We start from the raw sequence: 26164 nt of genomic DNA, 5'->3' as shown, positions 1-26164 counted from the left end.
ACCTTCATTTATTCTTCCCTGATGCACTTCCTTTCTTTATGTAAATCCAAATTTCTGACCTATATCATTTTCCTTCTTCCTGGATAAAATCTCTTTCCATCTCTGTCAGATAGGTCTACTGGTGATAATTTCCTCAGTTTTTCTTTATTTGAGAGAGAAAGTCTTTATTTACTCTGTATTTTTACAGAATAATTTTTGCTGGATATATAATGATCCCAGGTTGGTGAATCATTTTTCTTTGGGCACATATAAAATTGTCCCCTGTACTCTCTTCTTGCTTGCATGGTTACGGACAAAAAGCCCACTGTAATTTTCTCCCTGTTCTTCTAGAGGTAAGGAGTGTTTTGCTGTTTTTCTTTTTGTCTGGCCTCCTTCAAGATTTTCTCTTTGTCTTTTTTCTTCTCCAATTCAGATATGGTACACCATAAGGTAGCTGTTCCGGTTTCTATAGCTTGGTGTCCCGTGAGCGTTCTAGACGCGTGATTGAGTGCCTATCGCCAGTTTAGAAATTTCACAGTCATTATTTTTTCAAATATTTTTTCTGCTTTCTTTTGTCTTACTTCTCCTTCCGGTATTCCATTTAAATGTATATCATGTATTTTGAAATTCTTCCACAGTTCTTGGATGTTCTAGTCTGCACATTTTCATCTTTTTCCCTTTTGTGTTTCACTTTGGGAAGTTTCCATTGGCCGTTCTTCAAGGTCACCAATTCTTTACTCGGGCAGGTCACAACTGCTGATGACCCCATCAACGACGTTTTTCACAGCTGTTACAGTAGTGTGGATTCTGGCATTCCCTTTTTATCCTTTCTTACGATTTCCATCTCCCTACCTACAGCATGTCGATATTTTTTTCCATTAGAACCCTTAACAGATTAATCATCATTGTTTTAAATTCCCTGCCTAATTTCCACTTCTGTGTCATACTTGAGTTGGATCTGACGCTTGCTTTGACCACTTGTTTTTTCTGAAACTCTGATGATTCAAATGTTAGAGCTTTCTTCTTTTTGTCCCACAGTTCCCAAAGTCTCTGTGCAGTTTTGTTTTCCAGATGAGGATATTCTGTTGATCTGTACTCGAGTTCACTGATTCTATCTTCTTTCATCTTCGTTCTACAATGGATCCCAGCCAGAAAGTGTTCATTCAATTTGCTGTATTGTTTAGTTTTCTAATTGCCATTTAGTCCTTTTTATATAGTTTCTTAACTTGGCAGAGATTTTCTATTTTTCACCTATTTCACAGTAATCCGCAATTACTCCTTCAAGCAATTTTATACCGGCTATTTGAAAATCTTTGTGACATAGTCCCCAAATCTAATTCATCTCTCTTGGTGTCGGTTGATTGCCTTTTCTCATTCAAGTTGAGATTTCCCTGGGTCTAGGTAAGAAGAATGATCTTTTCCCTTTGGTCACGCATATTTTTAAGGTTACGTAAAGAGACTCTTGATCCTCTTAGAGAACGTTGACCTGTTTTAACACTTGGCCTCTTGGCTCTGGCCCACTTTGGCGGGCTGTTGTTCTACCGACGTTTAGTTTACTCAGCCTTTGCCATGCATTCCTGGACTGCACTGTTCTTCTGGCTCCACCTGCCTTCCTGATGGATTGTTTCTGGCGATGCTTATAGGGGCAGAAAATGCTTCCACGGCCATCAGGTGTCGTTAGGTGGGGGTGTGGGATTCAGGACCCACAGAACATACAACTTTTGCCCCTAGCCTGTTCTCCAGTACCAGTACCCAGTACCACTGGCTTTTCCATTCCGTATCTATCAGTATCCCCAGGGGGAAGGAGGCATCCACCAGGGCACCTGCTGTTGCTGGTGGAAGGGCTGGGAGCTGCAGGCCTGGGTAGCTCTCTGCCACTAGGTGGAGTTTTGAGAGACCCCAGAACTGGTTCAACTTCTGGTGCAAGGTGGATGTCTGGGAAATGCCAGGCCCAGCTGCTCTGCCATTGGGTGGAGGGACTGCGGATGCCCGGCTCGGATATTCTGCCACTGGGAGAAACGCCGTGAGCCACCATGTCTAGTTGGCACTGTGCCGTGGAATGGTGGATGATAGGGAGACACTGGCCTTGGATCACCTACTGCCGCTGAATGGACGCCCAGAAGCCATGGGGCCTGCTGGAGCAACCTGTGTGGTCGGTGAGGCACACCTCTAGTCAGCCTGAGAAGGGGATGGGGTGGGTCAGCTCTCTAAGGATAAGCTATAGGTGCTGCTTTGGAGAAATGGAGCCTCTTTTTCTTTCATTATGGTGTGCGGAGGGGTAGTCCTGCCCTCCAGGTGAGCAAAACTGTGGAGAGATGGGCCTGGTGCTTCTATCGGGTGTCCGTCTCTCCTTTATGTCACGGTCAGGCTTCCACTTTTTCTGACGTTTGCCCATCAACAGCAGGCTGTGCTTTCTGTTTGTATTTATTTCATTTCATGGTTTTTGGTGTTTTTGTTTTTGTTTTGGGTTTTTGTTTTTTGGCTATGAGTATTGGCGTTTCTTTGTTGCACATCTAGAACCCGATCCAGGACGTGTGAGTGAGGGTAAGAAAGCTCAGGGAATCACCACAGTGTACATCTTCAAGTGCTTATGTCCCTGGTCAGATCACCTTCTTCTTTCCACCTTTGATAGTCCTTCTATGATGGGCTGTTAAAATATTCCCCAGGTAATTCTTTGAATTTGGAGGGGAAGAGCGGGAAAAAGCGAGTCCACACTATCTTCCCCAGCAACCCAACGTCCCTGCAGGTATTTTTATCAGTACAACTGTATATAATGCTCTTCATCTTCTGTTCCTTTAGACGTTCTTTCCTAACGCCTATCTATGGGCAACGATCAAATTAGGAAATCCCTCTCCCTCTTTTCCTTTGTGTTTGCCTTAATAATCTTGGCTATACTTACGTCTGTTTTACTGGATGGGTTAGTTTTATGAAGATTTAGTTCTCAACAGCAGTCCATTCACCTTAGGTTGTTGGTTGACCGAAGGTCATACGCTACCAAGTCCTCTGAAACGGGGTCATTAGAATAAACTTCCCTGACTTAGCACATGTTCAAAGTTGTTTGCCTATTCCTTTTATGCTTGAGCCACAGATTCGTTGCGTAAAAAATTGGGGGATCCTACTTTCTTCCTTGATGGTTTTGCTGCACCAAAATTTATGCTCTAAAGCATCTCAATATACTGGTAATGGGTAGGACAATCTTCTGATATTAATATTCTTTTGGAACATATTTTAGAGCCAGACTTGCATATTTATTTTTAAGAAATAGACTGAAAAATCATGTGTGGGTCATTTCCACTTCCAGCTATGGCCGTGATGAAATAGTTTGTTCACAGAGAAAAACAAAAATCTGGATAAAAGAAGAAAAAATTCTGCTTGACGGCATCAGAGGCCTCCTTTCGTGTCCAGGACATGAGGGTGCAAGAATCTGGAGAGTGAGGAAGCTCACTGAGGGGAATCCAACAGCCTTGTCCTGCTTTTTTCCCTCAGGGAATTTGCTGAATGTGAAACTGCCCTGGGTGAGAGGACATCATTCCGTAGGCAAAACACCCAGTAAGGGGCAGAAAAGACATGAGTGCCTCAGAAAACTCATGAGGCTGGGGAAACAAAACTTGGAGTCAGACTTACAACCCAGTCAATATTTGAGAAGTCAAGATCTCAGGAAGAAGGAATGCAGACAGAAGCGAGGCCTACATTGGGTGGTTTTCTTCCTCGAGGCCTCTGTCCATACCTAAGCTGCGCAGGTCTGAGCAGACAGCAGTTAAAAGTCTCAACAGATTTCTCAGCAGTCCCGTGGTTTGGTAGAGTGTAAAACTGAGTTCAGAACTCACCAAAAAGCCGGCCCCCGGTAAACACCCCAGATGGACGGTTCGGACCCCTGGGAGCTACAACCCGGGAGGAGGGAAAGCCAGAGGTAATCCAAGCCTTATAAAGCCTGAAGCCTCTGTGGGTCAGCTCAGTCCTCGACTGGCTTGATGTGATTGCCCCTACACTAGCAGCCTGCCAGAGAGAAGGGGAAATTCCTATGCAGGGAGAAGCATCACTCAGAGCCATTCAGCGTTTTGTAAACAATGCCTGACATTTAATTCAACCGCCAGACATACCAAAAAGCAGGTTAAGAGGAGAAGAAGAGAAAAGAAAATGCCCAGGAGACCCCAATATTGCACTTAGCAGACATGGGCAGTAAAATAACTATGATCAATAAGTTCACGAATACGGATGAAAAAATTGAGATTTCGTCAGAAAACTGGAAATTCAAAATGAACCAAAAGTACACACTGAAAAATGGAAAACTGAAACTACGTTCACTGACATTAAGAATTCAACATTTGAGTGTAACAGCGTATTGGAAATAGCAGAATAGAAGGGGGAGAGAAGGAAAGGGCAAGCAGAACGCTGACGGGCGAGTAGATTTGTCCCTGAGACCTCAGAGATACACTTTCTCCATAGACTGGGCAAGGACAGACCATGGTTTCGATCGCAGCCAATACCTACGGAGCCCCTCGCTGTGTGCTGGACACTGCGCCTGGACTCTGCAATCATCATCCAAAGACAGACTTTCGTATCCCTTCTGGGTGGCTGCATCTGGCCGTGACACCCTACAGACACTCTGGCTCTGGAAGATTTTTAAATTATTTTCTTATGGTAAAATTTCTGTAGCATGAAGTTTGCCGTTTTAACTGTTTTCAAGTGTACAATTCAGTGGAATGAATTAGATTCACAATATCGTGCAACTATCATCACTCTTTCCGAACTTTTTCATTTGCCTGAACAGAAACTGTGCACCCATTGAACAAAACTCCCCTTTTCCCTCTCCCAGCTAGCCCTTGGTATCCTCAACTCTGCTTTCTGTCTCTAGGAACTTGCCTAGTCTAGACATTTCATATATGTGGAATCATACAATATTTATCCTTTTGTGTCTGGTTTATTTCGCTTAGCGTAATATTTTCAAGGTTGACCATCTTATAGCATGTAGCCTAAAGACACTTTTTTTTTTTAAAGATTTTGTTTTTCCTTTTTCTCCCCAAAGCCCCCTGGTACATAGTTGTATATTCTTCGTTGTGGGTCCTTCTAGTTGTGGCATGTGGGATGCCGCCTCAGCGTGGTTTGATGAGCAGTGCCATGTCCGCGCCCAGATTTCGAACCAACGAAACACTGGGCCGCCTGCAGCGGAGCCCGCGAACTTAACCACTCGGTCACGGGGCCAGCCCCCCTAAAGACACTTTAAAAGATAGAAATAACAAGGTTTCCATTTTCCTTTGGGTTGGTAAGAAAAACTTGGAACCAACCTTTGGCAGCCCACTGTAGGCGTGTGCGTAAATTCACTGCGTGCCTTTTCAGTCACATCTCTGCTGTTTTAGAGGAATGGGGAAGCAAAGGTCAAGTAAGATTCCCCTCACTCTGAAAGCCTGCCAAGTACTAGATGTGATGTTTCAATAAATGAGTGAGTGAGATGTTCTGACTTCTGGAGACAGAAGAGAACTAATAGGATTTTCCATCGCAGATCATTTATTTTCTACTCAAGGTTAAATTAAGGGAGATAAGAAATGATCTACACTGATTTCTCAGACTTCTTATGCTGGAGTTTCCTTTCTCAGTGGATGAATTGCTTCCAGATCACAGCAGAGAAATCGTAAACTCGTCTCGAACACTTGTCAAAGACACTCAGCCTTCTCAAGTGGGAAAGACGAAAAAAGAGGTTTGTCCAGGGTCGATCTCTGTGGACACAACCTATTCACTGTTTCTCTCCCTTTAGGTGACCCCCTTCTGATACACACGCAAGATGATTGACAGCGGTAGCACCTCGCCACTTCACTACTTCTCCCCTTAATCATTTGTGTACCTGAGGGGTTTGCTTCATCTATTGCAAAACAGATTTTATGACTAATAGGCAAGCATGGAACTATCAACGACATATGATGGAATCAGTAAAGAAGGGCTATCTTACCGCCTGCTCTGCTTCATTGTTCTTACTTACCTACGTTATCCACTGTGAGCAGAAATGTTTCCACCTTGCAGTGCCTTGATTTCCTATGGAGAGTTTAGTACGTCTGCAACAGGTTTTCAGAGGAAGGAGGAAACGTCACATTTCAACTGGTGAGTGTGCAGTATTATGATGTCTCCATCGATGTTCTCATGACATATGAAAAAACTGATTAAAATTTAATGGTGTGCTTTTAAAACATCCAAAGACTTAAATCCTGAGTTGTTTTCATTATGGGAGTCTCTCTATCTGTCCACGTTCTTCAGAACAGACTCTCACAACAGGAACTCATCAGTCTACGAATGGTGTAGAGCCACACGCTTAACTTAACTACAGGATAGAGACCGTTCGATTGGCAGGATCCACATCTCAGGAGACCCAAGCCTTGAAGGATGGACACTGAGGACAGAGGAGAATTGGGTCACAAGATTCGGGCACTGCATGTAACGTGTTAGGGGAATTAAACTGCTATAAGGAAAAAAGAACGCTTGCCTCCGTGGATGGCAACCTGCTCTTGGCATGAAGATGAGTTGTGGAGCATAAGAAAGGCTTTCTAAGAACTATCTTTGATGTTCTGACAAGACCTGAATTGGATGCTGCAGGAGCTCATGGGACAAACACACATCAGGCTTACTCCTTGTGAATAGGTGATCAGCCCTGCTGGCAGTGTGATCAGCGTGGCAGCACCTCTGAGTATGGTAAGATCATCAAGCCTCACACCACCTGCTTTAGACCCTGCCCTCCTTTGTCAGTGCACAACTGAGTTCGTGTGATTCCACCTATCACATGTGACCCTGGTGTGCAGAACCGATAGTGTGGGGCAGGGTCAGTTCTGAGGCACTGTGTGACCCCTGGCCCTGCAAGCATCATCCACCATAAGAGGAGTAGCCAGAATCAAACGATGTCCCCTTCCTGAACTGGAATATGCCTAGTAGTATGCTGAGCAAGCAGTGGACTTCTTTCCCGACCCCCGTGAATATTTCCCACAGTGATATTGGGAAGCCAGAGAGGGGGCTGTTATAACCCATGGGAAATGGGGAAAATAATACACCGGGGAGCCGCTAATGACAACCCCAGCTAGCCACCTCGCCCCTCCTGTAGGAATCTCTGGTCCCTCACCCATAACCCAGAGATAATGTCAGTTATCTCGTTTGTAGGGTTGTTGTGAGGACTGGACAAGGTAGCAGGTGTGACAGTGCTTGGATAGAGCGTGTGACTCAATCCTATGAGTTTATTCCCTTTGGTGCAAATTCAATCCTCACTCCTGACTTGTTTTTGGCCCTAGGAACTCTGCTTCTCCTTTCTCACTGGATTTCTTGATTTCTGACCCAACAGCCTTTCCTACCGATACCCTATGGTAAGAAAAACTGATTTTTTTCAAAGAAGTAATGTGTCCAGTCCCAGGGTGGAACTCAGTTTTTCTCCAAGGCAATCATGGCTATCCTATTCCCCGTTGTGAGATAATGATTTTTCCGGCCTCCTCTACACCTAAGGCTGGCCACGTGACCCAGTTCTGCCCAATAAGATGTATGGGGAATGTGTCCGGGCTTCTGTGGTGCATGCCTTTTTCAATAAGAAGGACAGATGTGGAACAAGAGGATGGTGGTACTTGAAATGCGATAGAGACGCCTGGAGCTCTTGCAGCCTGTGTGGCAGCATGAGGTTATAGTCTCAACCTGCTGAAAATAGTGGAGCAGAGGATGGAAGCCATGGTGTTCTTGTGGCAACTTTGAGCAGCTGAATCAGTGAACAGGTGGTTACAGACTTCTTGGCGCAAGAAAATAAAAGGTAAGGCCTTATGTTGTTTACAACTTTGGCTCTAAACTTTAGCTTAAACTCATTTGAAGTTAACTTTTACAAATACTAATACTGGGCCTACGAGAAAATTTGATTTTATTAGTCTATATCGTGGCTTTTGGTATTTTAAAAAACTTTCTGTTATGAATACTGTCAAACCAATAAATGACAAGTCAAATATAATAAAGAACCCACGTTGTGAATCCCACCCAAGTTCCACAATCACGAGCTCTTGGTTAATTTTATTTCATCTACAGCTGCTAACTTTCCCCACCCCTCTAGGTTTCCTTCAGGCGAATCCCAGACATTTCATCCGTTAATCCATATACAAATTGCAGAATATAACTCTTGAAAATAAAGACATCTTAAAAATACTACTTTAGTAATGCAATGCATGCCATTATCATGGCTAAACGATAATTAACAATTACTTAATATCTTCCATGTTCATTCGCAGATAAAGTTTCCCTTACTCTCTCATAAGTGCTAATGTGGTCACTTTGTTTTCTTCCACTTTGGATCCCAGTTATTCTCACGCGTTGCAATTTTTTAGTATGCCTGTTAATTCTCTGCGAAATTCTCCCTCTCACTCTCTCTCTTTCTCTTGCGAGAGATGAGTCCTTTGTTCTACAGAGTCGAGTCATCCACAGGCAGGGCTTTGCTGATTTCATTTCACAGGCATCATTTACCACACTCTGCTCTCCCCCGCCTTTCCTGTAAATTGGGATTTAGATCTAGAGTCTTCATCTGATTCAGTCTCCGTATTTCGGCATCCCAGAGGCAGACTGTCTCAGAGGCAGTGTTGCACTAGTCCGTCAGGAGGCACGTATCATATGGTTGTCCCTCCTTTCGTAATGCAAGTAGATATTGGTGCTCATTGCCTAGAGTGCTTATGTCGGTTGAGGCTTAAACTGGAGATATTGCAATACTTTCTACCCTTCTTCATTTATTAGACGGAATTCTTCTTCAGTGAGAAACTTCCCTCATCCACTATTTGATAACCAATGTTACAGTTCATACGCCAAACACAGGATGGTCGTTTCATTATTTGCCTCTGCTTACTCAATTTCAAAATAACGAATTTATTTCCTGGCATTGAATAATGGTGACCATGAGGTCTTTGTTCCTTTAGAGCCACCATGGCCCCAATATTTAGTCACGGTTGATGTGTTTAAATGCATTTCAGTTATTATTCTTACTGACACTCAGTTTGTCCCTACGTGTTGCAGACTCATAATCTGAGTCTGCCTACACAGGAGCGGGCACAAAGCAGGTGCTTAGTAAATGTGTGATGAAAGTACGTCCAATAACTGAGTGAGGTGTATTGACATCATACCTGATTGTTTTATGATAACATTATATTACTGTGCCCGTCCCTCCACCAGATGTTTAAAACTGACATTACCCTTTTGCTGTCTTTGGTGTTACTCAAGTATTACTACATTTGGAGACAGAAAAATTGAGACTCACTCTTCTTCATTGGATCTTTCTACTTTAATTAGGGGGACAAGTGACCTCAACTGGGCTCGTGGATTTGAGTATCTTCGGGCTTACAGAATTCATTTCCTCACATTTCCATGAATTCTCCCTCAGCCTGTTTTCTCTGTGCTCCTCTGTGCCATCACCTGCTCTTGCGCTACTTCCCAGAAGCTTGCAGAGCTCAAATTTCCCCTTTCCCTGACACATCTCTTCCTTATCATTGCACTCCTGTGGATGTGGTTTGTCAGTAAATCACCAAGCGTCTTTACTTTACTCCGCCTCTTCATCTCAATGGTCTTTCCAATCATGGGCGTGCATTTTGAGGGCTGAGTGTTTGGGCCTTGGTCACATCAAAGACCCTTTGGTGACCAGCCTCCTCTTCCACAAACGCCAATGCGGCTGAGAGCTAGCTCTCCCGTGTCGTCGTGAAATGAGCTCCACAAAAGATCATCAGAACTTTATGAGGCATACAAAGTCTGGGGTGTGTAAAACACTTGCGCCTACGATTACTTGAATACAGGCTGCCGTACAAGAAGTGTTGGATTAAATGTCGGGGAATTAGACAACCCCTTGCCCTGATCCCATTACTCTGAGACATCACAGTGATACTTCCACAGGGATTGCTAAGATGTATGCAGGAACTGGTTCGTCATAATGTTAACGTATAGAGATGCTTTCTCTACCTTTTAAGCCTCTAAATTAGACTACTTTCTGGGTAGGCTACTCTAGAACTCTGAGGCAATTTAGTTCCAACTGAGGGTATTTCACCAAATTTTGTTTTACTTTTTATGGAGATATAATTGACAAATAACACTGTGTAAGTTTAAGGTGGACAATATGTTGATTTGATACATTTATATATTGCAATGTGATTACCACCGTAGCATTACTAACATCTCTATCGTGTCACGTAATTATCAATTTTATTTGTATGCTTCACCGAATTTCACTGTAGCAGTTGTGAGTACTGGTGGAAAGTGAACAAGTCTGAGTGACTAATATTCCTAGTTTTTGGAGTTCTTCATATTTCCCATGTCAATCTGGTGCAAATTATTCTGAAAGCAACAGGATTATAGTGTCAGCTTTGCTGTTCTAGTTCGATGCTCACCTGGCATTGGAAACGTTAGATGAGTAGCTTCCCAGAGTATGTTGTGGATGTCGGACGTAATGCGGACTGCCTTAGAATGGAGCTGAGTTTTTCTGTTTCATTTCAAAATTAGGCTATTTTCTGATTGAGCTACCTCCCTGTTGGTTATCCTGCCAGCCCTTACTGAGGTTTCTCTCCCACACTACTGCAATAGTAGTGGGCAGTGGTGTCTGAACAATGATGAAACTGCTGAAGAGACTTATAATTCCAGCCTCTGTGGTTCTTTCTGTCCTCTTTGTATCCTTGCAACTAGCACCCCAGAGTGTAGCTGTATATGTGGATTCAAACAAGGCCTGACAGCAAGAGAAAGCTTTTACTCAAGATACTAGGCCCTTCAATGCAGTTGCTATGGGAGATGATGCATCCTGTTTGTGTTGTTTCCATGGTAACTCACACACTTGACCCAAACTTGTTCAGACTTGACACACCAAAGCCAGCGTTTCCTAGCTGCAAGCACCATCTCTTTTGTCGGTTCAGCGTGAGAAAATAGAGCCAACAGAATTATTTTCCCAAAGATATTCACTACTTTATGTTATTTTGCTCCATAATTGGGCAAAGATTGCTTATGGAATTTATATTATTGTTAGCAGGTGTGTGCATATATAGATCATTTGTATAATGGGGATGTACTGGATAGTGCACACCAATTGCTTCCCAAACTGTTGGAGGAGAACCCAAGTCATATTATTATTCGTGATTGGAATGAACTAGAATAAAGATAGCTAGAGCTTTACTGAGCACTTTTTATTTACTAGGCTCTAATCCTTGACTTTATAGGTAGCTTGATTATAATTTAATATATAATAAACTTAAAATAATAAATGCATGAGATAATGGCGCATGAATCACAAAAGATAGGAACAGAGAACCGACAACCTGATAGGCAAGAAATGGTTTTTCGAAGTAGTTTTAATTTACATTTCTGTCACTATGTGTAGATTTAATCATCTTTTCATATATTTAAGGGCCATTTGTATGTCTTTTCCTAAACTATTTGTTCAGATGTTTTGCCATTTTATGTAATGGATCTATAGGGTTTCTTTACATGACTTTAAAGAGTACTCTATATTTGGGATATTAGCTCTCCATTTATTATTTATTTTCAAAATATTTTCTCCAAGTTGGTTATTTGATTTTTATGTGCTTCTCCTTTTGTCTTGGGTTTTGGGTTGTGCCAGACCAAAATGTTTTTTCTTCTTTATTTCTGGGTAGGTCATTTATCAATTTTTCCTTTGATTGTATTTAGATTTTGATTCTTTGATAGAAGTCCTTTCTAAACTCCCACTTTATTACAGAATCTTGTCTTATTACAGAAAAGTGCCTTCTTTGCTAGTATTAAAGAACTTCATTTTTTACATGTAGATTTCTAAACCATTTGGAGATGTTCTTTTTATGGTATAAATTGTGGATCAAATTTTATCTTTGATCAAATGGCTATCCAATTATCCTGATGGTATATAGTATAATGTTTATCTTTTCCCCAGTCATAGATGATGTAGCCTATATTAAATTTCAGTAGGTACATGAGTGTATTTCAAAACTCCATTCTGTTTCACTAGTCTGTCCATTCAAGTGCTAGTACCATATAGTTTTAATTATCAAGACTTTATAGTATGTTTTATTCCTAGTTGGGTTAGTCTCCCCTCATTGCTATATTTTTTCATATTGTGTGGTAGCTATTCTTGCTTTTTTTTTTTTCTCCAGAGGAACTTTAGAATCGACTTGCCTTTCTCTAGGAAAAAAAAGATGTTGGCACATGTTTATTAAGAATGCGTTAAATTTGTGCACGAATTATATTTTAATGATATTAAGCCTTCCCATCAAAGACCAAAAGATTATGTTTCCTACTTTTTATAGCTTTCAGGAGTCTTTAAACTTTTGCTCATATAGCTTTTCTACATTTCTTCTCAAGTTTATTCCTAAGAATATCTCATTTGTTGCTATTATGAATGAAATTTTCTCTCCCATTATATCTTGTTCCTGGTTATTGTTTTTATATATAAAAAGTCATTGATTTTCACATATTAATTTATAGCCTCCTAAATCTACCAAATCTTTTATTGTTTGTGTTAGTTTTGTCATACATTTCTTGACTTGTCCAAGTAAATCATACAATCTATAAATAGAGTTTCAATTTTTTTTGCAATTCTCATGCCTATAACTGTTTTTTAATGTTCGTTCTTTAATTGTGTGGCTCCACTACAAGTTTAGACAGTCAAGAGTGTGGACAACTTTTTCCTTGTTCTTGAACTTAGCAGGAATGCCTGTTGTGTTTCCCGTTAGGAATTTTAGTAATTACTTTAGTATTGATGCATATATATATATATATATATATATATATATATATATAATGGACACTTCCTTTGTGTATTTGTGTATCTAGATCTATCTGAGTTATTTTTCCATTTTGTTTTGTTTTGTTTTCATATTTTTAGAATGAGTGTTGAATTTTGTGGATTTGTTTTTCATGATTTCTTGAGATTTTCATGTGATTTTTCTACTTAGACCTATCATAAAGTGAATTATATTAGTAGATTTCCTAATTATTGAATCATCCCTGATTGCCTAGAATAAATCCCACTTGTTCTTGGTGTATTATTTTCTGAAGGTGGTGTCAGATTCCATTTACTGATACTAAATTTAGGATATTTGCATCAACATTCATAATTGAAATTTTTCTGTAAGTTTCTTTTATTATACTCTATCAGGTTTTGATATCAATGTATACTCATTTCATAAAAGTAATTTGAATTTCTCTTTATTTTCTATGTTTTGGAATATTTTGTGTAGCATTGGGAGCAATAACTCATGCAGCATCTTGATTAGTTGGTGGTTAAGTTTTGGTGTAATTCTTCTGTAAAAATTTTAAGGCCTGGTGCATTTCTGTGGGGAAGTTCTTTAAGAAATCTCCCTATTTCTTCTATGGAAATTGGTTTCTTTAAGATCTCCATCTCTATTGGAGTCATTTTTGACAAATTATTTATTTCCCAGTAAATCATACTTATCATTTAGGTTTTCAATTTATTGTGCAAAGAAGTCTTTTGTTTTAATTTAAAATTTTTCTCTGTTTTAATGGTTATTTTCCTCTTCATTTCTTATTTTGTGTACCTGTGTTTTCTACTTATTTCTTGATTATATTAGCTAGTGGTTGATTCCTTATTGTTAATTTATTTTAAGCATTCAGTGTTTGAATTATTTAGCTCTACTATTTTTCCATTTTCTATATTTTTAATATTTTCTTTTATTTTTATCATTGCTCCTTTGTTTTCTTTTGGTTTACTTTGTTGTTTTTTGCCTAACTTTAGGACTTGAAAATTTAATTCATTAGTTTTATATAAAAATTTAATTGATATAAATATTTAAGGGTATTAAATTTCCTGTAATAACTGCTGAAATATATCCTACATATTCTGATATGTAGAGTTTCCATTATCACTTTTTTCAGTGCTGCAATTTTACTCAGAGTTTTTAATAGAGAGTTTTTTGGGCCAAGTATGCTTTTGTTGAACAATGCTGCTATCCTTAATAGAGTTTTAAAATTTTCTGATGGAAAGACTTTTTTAAAAAGAATTTACATGCATTTTGTTATGATAAAAGAACGCTGGTTGTGTTATTTCTACTCTATTGAATTTGATGATACTTTCTTTGTGACTTGGCATATGGTAAAGTTTTATGAATACTCTTGTGTGCTTGAGAAGGTATTTTTCTATTGTCTAGTTATAAAGTTTGATATATTTCCAGAAGATCTACCTTACTGATTATGTGGAATGAGGTCCAGTTTTTCCCAAGTGGACTTTTTCTGGGCCACCTTAGAAGGATGGAATGAGAGGAGTTTAGCATACAGGAATAAGGAGGGGTGCTTTGATCTGGGGACTGGTACATAGCCAGAGACATAAGATTCTCTTGGCAATCATAAGCACTCATTTAGTCAATAAATATTCAAAAATGCCCTCTATGACAAGCCATCTTTCATTTAAATTAGGTTTCCACTTAAAAGGCACAGACAGGTCTAACCACAGCTAAAATCCCTGTCAGTCTCGTTCTTACACTGCTCTAAGTACTCATTCTTAGCACCAAGTACTTTTCTGTTATATTCAATTCTTATTTTCTTTAATATCTCTCTCCCTACTATACAAACTCCACAGGGGCACTGTTTTCTTTTCTATTCTATCTACACCATTCAGCATCCTGCTGGTCACATGGTACACTCTAAATAAATGTTTGCTACACAGTGTTTGAATAATACCCACTCCATGCCTTCAGAGAATTGAATATCTGATGTAGGGGCAGGTACAGTAATAAATTTTTATGAAAAAATCAATCAAATATGATGTCACTACATTTCACTACCTCATCCAACATTCAACAGATATTTAATAAGCACCTACTTTGTTCTAGCCCCTGTGCTAGCAACTGTGGATGTAGAGTTCAATGCAACATAGTCCCTGATCTCTACTAGTATTGAATATAGTAGGAACATCTCAATTATGAATTGTGCATTAGATTGTTATGCATTTAGTTCCAATATCAACAACAAAAAATCCAAAACAAATCAAACAACAACAACAATTAAAAAAACAACTAACAACAATTTAAACCAGTGATTCTTAACCCTTGCAGAACCACAGAATCACCTGGGAAGTTTTTTAAAAAGACAAACTCCCTGCAAAATGGTAAAAGTCTTATGAGGGAGAATTTGGCAATATCTAGCATACACCTATCGGCCCATAAGCCCCAATTCTTAATCAAAGAAACACTGGGAAAATATGAAAATGTTGTCAATTGCAGCAATATGTGCTATAACAAAAACTGGAATAATTAAATGTCCATGAAGGGCAGATTTAAAATAAAATAATTGAATATTATGCAGCTATATAAAGAAATGATGACTGTTTCTACATATTGACTTGGAATGCTCTCCAGGATATATCGGCAAATGAAAAGATCCAGATGGGGAAGGCTGTACAGTATATTATCACTTATCATACATGGTGAGTGTGAATACATATGGAATTATAGTCAACAAACAAAAAATGTACCTATGGGAGAGAAAGTACAGAGTGGGAGGGACAAGAAGACAGCCCGGATTTTGCTAAAATATTAGCAAAGTTGTTTTGTAGGTTTGGCTTTGGTAATACATAAATTTTCTATATATTTCTAAAAATTAAATAACACAAAAGCAATGAAGAGCAAAAGGAATCTAATAGACGTTGTACATCCAGTTAGTGGCATTACTACAAAGAAACTATTTTGAATGATTCTAAAATATACTCATTTGTTCTGTACATTTCTAGTGGGATACAACCTGAGGACCAAAAGAATCAGATGAAAATTTTAAACTACTTCAGTATTTTTATTAGTGGTGTAGGCACCTTTTTTGACTCTGTTGGTTGTGACTTGTGGGATAAAGCTAATGAGTAATTTTGCTGGTGTCACAGAGAGTCAGGACTTGTGGCTTCAGTGAAAGGATACACTGATGAAAGATCAGTAACAGGAAGGATATGCCCTGGAGCCCTGAATTTGAATGGGAAGTATCAGTATAAACTCACGATATATTTTGCTTTAAAAAAATACATATTTCTTAGCTCTGCCCTCTACAAAGCACTAGAAACCATGATGTACCAAGTAGCATGCAGCCAAACACCATAATTTTACTCTCTACAAAGTATTTTCTACTAAAAAATAAATCAAGATTGCGTGATGAATTAGCTGATCTCAGGAAATCTGTAAGGTGAGCCTTAACCAACTCGATGTAAAGAAAACAGGAAGGACTACTGGGGTCATGTAGAAAGGATTCAAGAGCTCATTTGAAGAGCCTAAATGCTTAAAAATGAGACAGTTTGAACATCTATAAGAATAATAATTAAATAGATTTAAACACATTAAGTGTGTTTAATGGTATTCATAATGATTCTAAAATATGCTCTGTGGTCACCTTTTAAAAGTGCTAGGGAATAAATTTGTAATTTGAAACTCGTAAATGAAAGGAAAGAATCAAATAATTATCTTTACATTTATATATCTACTGTGTTACCAAATAATTAATGAGGGGAAGATTCTCTTTAGAGAAGTACTCTAGCTAATAAATGAAGGAAGATAAACAGAGTATCTTCATTCTACAATCTGTAATGAAACATTGGATCTAGGCAATAATCATTGGTGTCTGCTAACATGAAAAAGGGAAAACCAGACATTATTTGTCTCTGGATGGAAGTACACAGCACTACTTGTGAGATATTCTTCCTAAAAAAGAGAAGAAAAAGCAAATTTCAATCTAATAAAGACTCTACCTCTAACAACCAATTTACAGGAAAGTCAAGAGACAGAGGGACATGTTAAACAACGACAAAGAGAGAGTATCAGCAAAATCTAAACTGTATGAAACTCTAGAGAATAAAGAACTGAAATTATTCAACAGATAATTACAAGAAGAACAAAAGAGAAGAAGGGACAACCTAGAGATTGAAAGAGACTTAATAGGCATATTCATAAATTATAATTCAAGAGAATAGACTGGATCCTGAGTTTAAAATCAAATTTCAAAAAATTAGATCTATATGACACAATTGGAAAATTTAAGCTAGGAATGAATATTTGAAGATATTTAGGAATTCTAACTAATTTTTACATGTGATAATGTTATTGTGATAATATTTCTAGTGTCTACGTGTTTTAGAGATACAAACTGAAGTAATCTTTTAAGTGAGATGATGCTTAAGATTAGCTTCAAAATAATCTGTGGGTGGAGGGAAGTTGATGAGAGATTGGCCAATAAGATTGACCAAGAGTTCTTAATTGTTGATGCTGTGTGAGATCTACATGGGTTCTTTATAATATTACATCTTGTCATGTATCTGACACTATAACAGAAAGTTTCTTTTAAATATCCGAAGCCATAATATAGACTAATTAATCAGAATTTCTGAATGAGGAGCCGGGGCATTAGTACTTCTAAAAGCTACTTTCAAATGAGTTTACTATGCAGCTAAAGTTTGGAGACAACGGTATAAACAAACAGGGCCTTGCTTTTTTTTTTTTCTCCTGATAAGAAGTTTGGAAGTACACTTGTGTTGGTTCAGCTGCTCAAAGATGCCAACAAGGATACCTCAGCTTTCATCCTCCTGCTCAATCATTCTCAACAGGTTGACTCTATGATCACATGCTTGTCACAATATGGCTGCAACAGCTCCAGGCATTTCTATCACATTCCAAGTACCATCATCTTCTTTTCTCACATTTATCATTCTTTTTAAGAAACAGCCTTTTCTATAGAAGTCCCCAAAACATTGCCTGTAGCACTCATTGGGCAGAACTTGGCCACATGGCCACCCTTAGGTGTAGGGGAGGCTGGAAAAAGGATCATCTAACAAAGGGGAATAGGATAGCCATGATTGCATTGGGAAAATTGAGCTCCCCTCACCCCGAGACTGGACATATTGCTTCTTGGCATTGATGGGAAAGGCTGTTGGGTCAGCAATCAGCAAATCCAGTGAGAAAGGAGAAGCAGAGCTTCCAGGGTCAAAAATACAGTCAAGAGTAAGGATTCAACATGTACTGAAGGGAATAAACTCATAAAGATTGAGCCACATACTGTTTCCAGACACTTTCATACTTGATACCCTGTTCAGTCCTCATAGCAATCCCATAAAGGAGGTAACTGGTATTACCTCCATGTTATGCATGAGGGACTGCAGACTCAGAGGAGGGGTGAGGTGGCTTGTTTAGGATTCTGATTAGTATCTCCATGATGCATTATTTTACCCCTCTGCCATAGACCCTTTTCTGGCTCACCAAGATCACTGTCTGAAACATAAACAGGGGAAGAAAAAGAGGTACACTATTTCCTCAGCGCCTTCCATGTCAGGAAGGGGACATATTTTTATTCTGGACACTTCTCTGATGATGGGATCTTCTGGCAGAGGTGAGGGCACTAGGGTGGCCCAGAGCAGAACTTGCCCTTCATTGTAGCTGTTACTAGTCTGTGTACTCAGATCACATGTGTTATCTTGGATCCCATGAACTCGGTCAGTCTTCGGTAGATAGTGTATATCCTAACACTCATACTTGGGGGTTTCTGAAGCTTGGCAATGTCACCATCTTCAGAGTTCACTGCCATGCTGTATTGCCAGCAGTTTTGACCTTCTTGTCTTACAGAATGAATCCGATATGTGTTCGTCCCTTAGCCACATGCAGGCCCAATTCAGATTCTGCTAGGAAATCATTATGACCTTTCTCATACCTCTAACTTCCCTCCAGGCCTTGAATAGTGCACCATCCATAGAGGCAAAAGTTCTTCTTGAATTATGTTAACTTTTGGTCACTGCAAAGTTTTAGTCACCACCAGGATCTTGTGAAGCCGCCTGTCATCCATCCTGAATCACCATCCTTTAATATTAGGGCCTCCTGGGGCCGGCCCCATGGCTGAGCGGTTAAGTTCCCGTGCTCCACTTTCGTGGCCCAGGGTTTTGCTGGTTTGGATCCTGGGCGCGGGCATGGCACCACTAATCAGGCCATGCTGAGGCGGCATCCCACATGCCACAACTAGAAGGACCCACAACTACAATATACAACTATGTACTGGGGGGATTTGGGGAGAAAAAGGAAAAATAAAAAAAATCTTTAAAAAAAAGATTAGAGCCTCCTTAGATATATCTCCTGCCCTTCAAACCCTCTGTGCTCCCTTCTTAAATGTGTGAAATGTATGCTTGCAGCTCTTCTACCTTTCAGATCAGAGTTCTTTTTGGTTTAGCATGCATTGAAAAATAGGGATGAGAATGGAGCATTCTTGTCATTAGCAACACTCATGAACTAAGCCTTTATATATTTTAAAAAAGTATTGATACATTTCATTTCACCTATCCTTTTATACCCTACCAAATTGGCAAAAGAAGCTAAAGCAGTTTAGAAAGCTAAATACCATATATAAGCATCAATTAAAGCAGGGTGCAAAAAGAAATACAAAGGCAGCAAGCAAACATAACCTCCGATCCAGGGACTGTCACCTAAACCTGCAGAAGCCATTTGGGGTCTTTCTTAGTCATTTGCCACGTGACAATGTGTTCTTCTTCTGTAAATGCATTGATGTGGCAAAAAGTCACTGATAGACTGTGGTAGAACTAGTAAAAGCAGTCTTAGGAGGAGATAATTCATGTCTCTGTTAGACACTAGAGGAAGCCTTTTACTCAATGCCCCAAATGTGAAACAAGAGCTGTAATTGGATATGTATTGGATATATATCATCTCAAGTGAGAGATACAGTGACATGATTGTGTACAGTAACCTGATGATGGATAAACTTTTCTTTTTCTTTTTTTTGTCCTCTCATGCTAAAACTGGAGCCAGTTCTCAATATGCTCTGCTTGGGCTTTTGTTTGAAGAAGTTTAGCAAAGAGAGAAACGTCTTCATTAGATGGCTGAGAAATGTCTGCAAGTTATCTGTGTATGTAAATTCTGATTGCTTAATATATATATATATATTTTTTTTTTTTTTTGGTGAGGAAGATTGGCCCTGGGCTAACATCTGTTGCCGATCTTCCTCTTTTTGCTTGAGGACGATTGTCACTGAGCTAACATCCGTGCCAATCTTCCCCTATTTTATGTGGGATACCACTACAGCATGGCTTGATGAGCCGTGCTGTGTCTGTGCCCAGGATCTGAACCAGTGAACCCTGGGCTGTTGAAGCAGAGTGTGTGAACTTAACCACTATGCCACTGGGCTGGCCCCATGATTGCTTAATATTTATCTACGTTGAAAATAAGGGGCTTTACTGAAACTCCTTGGATTGGTGTGTGATTCTTAAGGCCTTAATTTTTCACCCACTGACTTGTAAAAGAAATAATACATTTTAAGGGTAAATGAAGGAAAAGAGAACTCCTACTAGAATTTAGACAAATTTCCTCTAAAACAATCTGGCATTATTGAGTGCAGGATAGAACTGTGAGGGAAGCCAAGAGTCAATCTTCTACAGGCTATAGTGTAAAATTGTAAGCTGTGCCCCCTTGTATGTAAGCAAAGCTTGTTTTCTTTTCTCATACATGGCATGTTCATACAGTAGTTTCTTCTTTTCTCTTTTCCTTTTCCTTGCTGACTTTGGTGATCTGTCGAACATTAACAAACACACGAGGTCTTTTGAAAAAGCCTCTGCCAAATTCTAAGGCAAGCTCACTTTCCTCATGCCATGGAAATAGTTAGTGGTGTCCCTGGTCAGAAACCTTGGATCAAATTTTCCTTCCCCCCAGTGGCCAACCATGAGTAGACTGAAAACTAGTACAAATGGAAATATACCAATAATCTCAACAGAAAATATAGAAAGAATTATACTGAACATGAAAACAGGCACTGGATCAGTGTGAACATGTTCAAATGCTCAGGTTTGGGAAGAACTTCTGTGATCGTTAGTTTCTTTTTTAATGGCCATGAAATGGTAACTAATCATCTCCTTGCTGCTAAACAGTCCATTTTAACTAAAACGAGTGGGTTTAATATTTGTAATGCAAAATGCTTGTAAGTAAACTTTAAAAAGAGAAAGTTCTTGCATTGTAGTAAACCAGAATCATGATATTGTGACAGCAGGGTCTATTTTTGAGAAAGTATTTGTCTTTTAAAGACAGGAATAGTTAACTGCAAGTAGATATTAAAAGCACTGGCAATTTGTCCTGGGTACCAGAGAAAGATGCTCGAAAAGAGCAATGTGGAGGTCTGCTAGCTTCTACCCAGCCAAGACTTTCCCCTTTCTTACCTTCTTGGGTCTTTGTTGAAGTAAAGAATAAGCTGTCCCTTTTCCCTAAATTCTCTCAGAGTTGTCCCATAACGACCAGGAAAGTAAAGGAAGAATCTCGGGAGAAAAGTTACCAAGAGCCAATTGGTAGACAATTATTGAGAAAGCCAGAAGTAAGTTCATAATATATTTACAACATGCAGCCAGACTTCAGGAGATTCTACATGATCTTGGTTGCCAGGAATTTGAGATGAAGTTCTGGGGACAGTTAAGTTAAACTGGTCTGAATTGGAGGCAATAAGGGACTTCTGAAGTGATGCTGCTCTGTATGCCCTATGGAAGCTAGTACTATGTGAATGGCTCCAATTTGCAGTGTTGGAGAACGCCATCAGGCATTAAGAACTATAAAGGAAGGTGTTTGCGAAGTTAGAAAAATGTTGCCATGAGTTTATATCTACTTTCCTAAAGAGCCAGAGTCTGGTGTCTCCAATCGTCTGGATGATCTGCTTCTCACTGAAATGAAAAGAATTGGTTTCTAATATCTACTTACAAAGATTTATGTCCTGTTCCCCGAAATTTTTTTTATACAGTTTAGAGTTATGAGTGGAGAAATTTCTATTCAACTGCCTAATGAGAAGGACATTTAGGAGCCAGTTTTTGATGGGAAATTATCCAAATTAGATGGAGAAAAAGAGTTCCGTCCTGCCTTGGGCTTTGGCCTCTTAGAGGAAGACAGCCACAATAAACCTATTGGTAAATTACTAAAATTGCAAAACAATGAGATTGATGCAGCGTTAGAAGTAATTTTTTTTAAAGCGACTACCAGGGCAAAACTTTTTAGCAAACACTGGATTGGTCTGTATTTTGTACAAAGTTCAGAGCACAGAGGCAAGAGAAGGAACTCTAAAATGAAGATGAAACTCTTGCCACTGACATTCCGATTATTAAGGGACTGGTCCAAGATAATGAGGCCCATCCCTGTGGATTAGGTCAGCTGACATATAACAAAATAAAAATCCTCATTTCCCATGTGGGCGTCCTGAAGATCTATGATGGATGATTTACAGAACCATGCTATTGATGTTATGACAAGACCAGCGGCTATCTCTGGCAGGTTAGACATCCTGGAGGTACATGGGTACACAAAGAAAGGGACTATGGAGAAGGGGACACTGCCTTTGCCTGAGCATGGGCCCAGGGTGTTCTGACAGCAGTCTACACTGCTGTTCAATTAGCCAATGAGTGTGAGGAATTGGCACTGCCCATCACTGGGCAGGGGTTTACAACAGGCCAGTATCCACTTACCAAGACAAAATATTTGCAGCTCTTGACAGATATGCAGGTTATAAGGCTGCTCTCCTGGCAATAAAAGCAGCCACTTCAGGATCCACAGCTGTTTTCCTCAATACATTGTTCAGAGATCAGTCCAGTATCTCTGATCCCAAGAGTGAGTCGTGATCTGATGGCAAAAATGACCTTTCACCTTTCCTACTAACCCTAAGCCCTGAAGAATGAATAGAAGGGTGGAATGGTGTCATTTCCCAGCTCAGGACCCTCACTAACCCTTACTTTTCAGTAAATGACTTAACAGTCCTACTGCAAGCATTTATCTTCTCAATAGTCATTCCCCTTATTGTGTTGTGTCCTACATCACAGCTCTCATGGTGAACAAAACAAAGCGGTGTGTTAAGATGATTGTAGTACAGATAAGTCTAGTCAACATGCAGTCTGAATGCCCAGGTATCTTTGTAATTTGGCCTTGCTCAACACTAGGGGACCTGACAGATGTCCTGAGCCCTTCTTTTTCAAATCACAAGTGGGGAAGCAGAAGGGCTCCTTTATTGACTGGACTCGGACACAGAAAGCAAACTTCATTGGGAAGAGCCCTAAAATAAATTTTTGTTCATAATAAAATTTTTTCTTTAATATAAACCTGTGCAGTTTGTAAATGCCTCACTTAAAACAGTGAGTGAAGGATAGTTTTACTATGCCCACGTGATAAAATGTATTCAATTACCTGAGAAAGCGAAAAAGCTAATTACAAACTATTACATACAAATTAAAAAAATATTCAAAAGCATTGCAAATATCAATAAGTTTCAAATGGAATATTTTATTCACATGTTAGTGTCTTTTCAACATGTACACACACTGCACACTCTGGTCTGCGTGGAGCAAGCATTGTCTAAATATCTTAAGGAAAAATGAAAAATTAAAAAATACATTAATTTTTCATTGTTATAGACAATTACATCCACATCACTTACAAAGCTGTTACTGATTCTGTTCAAGAAGCAGAATGGCAGAGGAGGAGGAAACTTGTGGGTAAATTCAACAGTGACATAATTGAGATCTCAACATGAGAAAGCTGACAAAACATGGATTTTTGCTGTGAAATTTCTCTTTGCAAAATATGGAGAAAAGTCTGTCAATGGGCAGTAAATAAGAAAAGGTGGTGAACTTTTGTAGTTGGTTCTCACAGTATTGTGCAGGGGCATCAAGAACGCTGCTTAGTCCTTCTCTGGGACCAGTTTCAGAACTTTCCCAATTGCAATGGTCTTACCCTCATCTCTTAAAGTAAAGCGACCCATCTGAGGAAAATCTTTGAATGTCTCCAGGCAGATAGTTCCCGCTGTCCTTAAACGGGCAATGCACACTTGATCCTGTTTCACGAAGCGGGGCCGTGTCTTGCTTTTTTCTCCTGATTTTTTGTCTACCAAGGAGATTAAGGCTGTTATCTCAACTTCCTCAATACAAGTATGAATGTGCAGCACCGCATTATAACCTGGACAGATGATGGACTTGTGCTCAATAATCACTATCTGAACATCAAATGTGCGCCCAGAATGGCAAAGATTATTAGGGTCACAAAGTATGAATCCTGGAAGAATCTCTTCTTCTTCAATTCCCTTCAGTCTGATTTTAAGGTTTTCACCTGGGGCTACAGAATCAGTTTCAGCATCATCAGAAAGGATTCCAAGAACTTCCACATTGTGCTTGTTTGGCATCATCACAAGCTGCTGTCCTTTAAAAATGGATCCTGATTCCAGCTTTCCCAGGACCACAGTGCCCATATCCTTGTACTTATCCACAATTGGCAGTCTAATTGGTCCATCAATTGATCTGCTGAAGTTTGGCATATTATCCAGATATGGAATAAATGGTAATCCGGTGTACCAAGGGCAGAAATCTGATTGCTCTTTAATATTTGCCCCCGTCAGCCCTGAGCAGGGCATAAAGTGAATGTCCTTTTTGGGACTGAAGCCGACTTTTTTCAAAAAGGGCACCAGTTTTTCTTTACATTCTTCATATCTTTCGTTGCTCCAATTTACTGTGGGATCGTCCATCTTATTAATAAGTACTATTAAATGTTTTACCCCTGCTGTTTTTGCTAACATCGCATGTTCTCTGGTCTGTCCACCTTTCTCAAATCCAGTTTCAAACTCTCCTTTCCTGGCAGAGATCACCAGTACAGCCAAATCAGCTTGAGAAGCACCACCAATCATATTTGGGACAAAACTCTTGTGGCCAGGGGCATCTAAAATTGTGAAATGTTTCTTTTCTGTTTCAAAATAGGCACGACCCACTTCTACTGTTTTACCCTTGTCTCGTTCTTCCTGATTTGTATCTAAGGCCCAGGACAAATACCAAGTTTCTCTGTTTTTTTCTTTAGCTTCTCTTTCATACTTCTCAAGTGTCCTTTTGTCAACCATTCCTGTCAAAAACATTATTTGTCCTCCAATGGTTGACTTTCCAGCATCTACATGCCCAATGAATACCACATTTACATGTTCTTTTTTAGGAGCACCTGAGGGTACGAGCACAGACTTAGATTTTCTTATTTCCTCTTTCTCCATTATTTCCTGGCCACCTTCTTCTGGGGGTCCTGAATCTCCCAAGGAACTACCCCCTGGCTCTGTTTCACTTACTTCTTTACTGTACTCCCATGACTCTTCTAGGACCATCTCCACCTCTCCATTTTCTACCAGAGCTTCTGAAAGTTCCATGGTAACGGCTGAATTGGAACCTTCATGCAACACTAACTGCTCCTCTTTGGAATGTTCCACAGGTGCCCCCCGTCCCAGCCTTTTACCTTGAGGGTCGCCCGCGCCGGTGCAGGTTTCACGGATGCTGGAGTTGTCGGCCGGGGGGGTCTGCGCTTGGGCCGGGCCGCGCAGGAAAGACGGCACGAACTCCGCGGCGTGTACGTTAGGCACGAAGGGTTTGGCGTTGACGTTGAGCTGACGGCTAAAGGCCGAGCTGAGATGCTCACGCTGGGCCTCGGCCACAGCCAAGGAGGCTCGGTCCCCGCTCGGGGCCGAACCCGGGGCTTCCATGTCTACCTGGTCCCAGTAGTCGGGCGCTGAGTCGCTGCTGCTGCTGCCCAGATCCATGGTCTGAGGACCTGATGGGGAGGGAGCGGGGTCAACAGGCCAGAAAGAGTGGGTTACGCCGCCAGGGGTAAGGCAGCAAGAGCAAGGGGCCAAGAGGTACGGACACGAACCTTTGCGGCAGCGCGGAAGCAGCTAAGTCCCGACGCTGCATTTGCAACTGCGGCGGCGGCGGCAGCAGCAGATATGGCGGCTCAACCCTCTCCCCTTGTGTGTGAGCGGATCTCCTCCCCCAAACCCCAACCACTTCCGACTCCTCCACCGGCCACCCAACGCTGGCCGTGGATTGACTCCTCGCTGCCATCCGTGCGCTGGGTCTCCTTAGTTCACAGTCGTGGGCTAAGTCCAAAAGTAAAAATTTTAAAAGAAAACTATCTATTCATTTTTGTTCACACGATCTGGGTGAGCAATTTGACAATTTAATGATTAAACCTACACAGGCACACCCGATTTACAATTCGACTCAAAGATTCAAGTAAAAATGAAAATTCCTATTGAACAAATGGAAGCAGGCTATGGGCTAACTACCCAGAAACCTAGCAACCAAAGTAAGAAATTAGTGACTAGGGAGGCACTCATGAAATACATGAAGATGTGGCTGAACCTAGGAAATGCAACTTTAGATAACCGATTAATTTGAAATCCAGAGACCTTTTGATTTTCCCGTTTTTAG

At 40.2% G+C, this 26164-nt stretch overlaps 1 protein-coding gene across 1 annotated transcript; it reads right to left on the bottom strand.

Moving 5' to 3' along the window:
- Positions 1–23211: 23211 nt before the first annotated feature.
- On the bottom strand, positions 23212–25685 carry GSPT2 (G1 to S phase transition 2). Its single transcript, XM_046673513.1, has 2 exons — positions 25605–25685; positions 23212–25505 (listed from the first exon to the last, which is right to left on the bottom strand). The coding sequence occupies exon 2, from the start codon at positions 25492–25494 to the stop codon at positions 23611–23613; it is 1884 nt and encodes a 627-aa protein (XP_046529469.1). The 5' UTR covers positions 25495–25505; positions 25605–25685; the 3' UTR covers positions 23212–23610.
- Positions 25686–26164: the final 479 nt, after the last annotated feature.

The sequence above is a fragment of the Equus quagga genome, chromosome 10, assembly GCF_021613505.1.
Source record: "Equus quagga isolate Etosha38 chromosome 10, UCLA_HA_Equagga_1.0, whole genome shotgun sequence".
NCBI classification, from domain to species: Eukaryota; Metazoa; Chordata; class Mammalia; order Perissodactyla; family Equidae; genus Equus; species Equus quagga.
The sequence above is the reverse complement of the archived record's forward strand: the minus strand, read 5'-3'. Positions and strand labels throughout refer to the sequence as shown.

Bases quoted from the DNA above. Each gene is read 5' to 3' on its own strand.
- GSPT2 (XM_046673513.1), bottom strand. From the start codon at position 25,494: ATGGATCTGGGCAGCAGCAGCAGCGACTCAGCGCCCGACTACTGGGAC.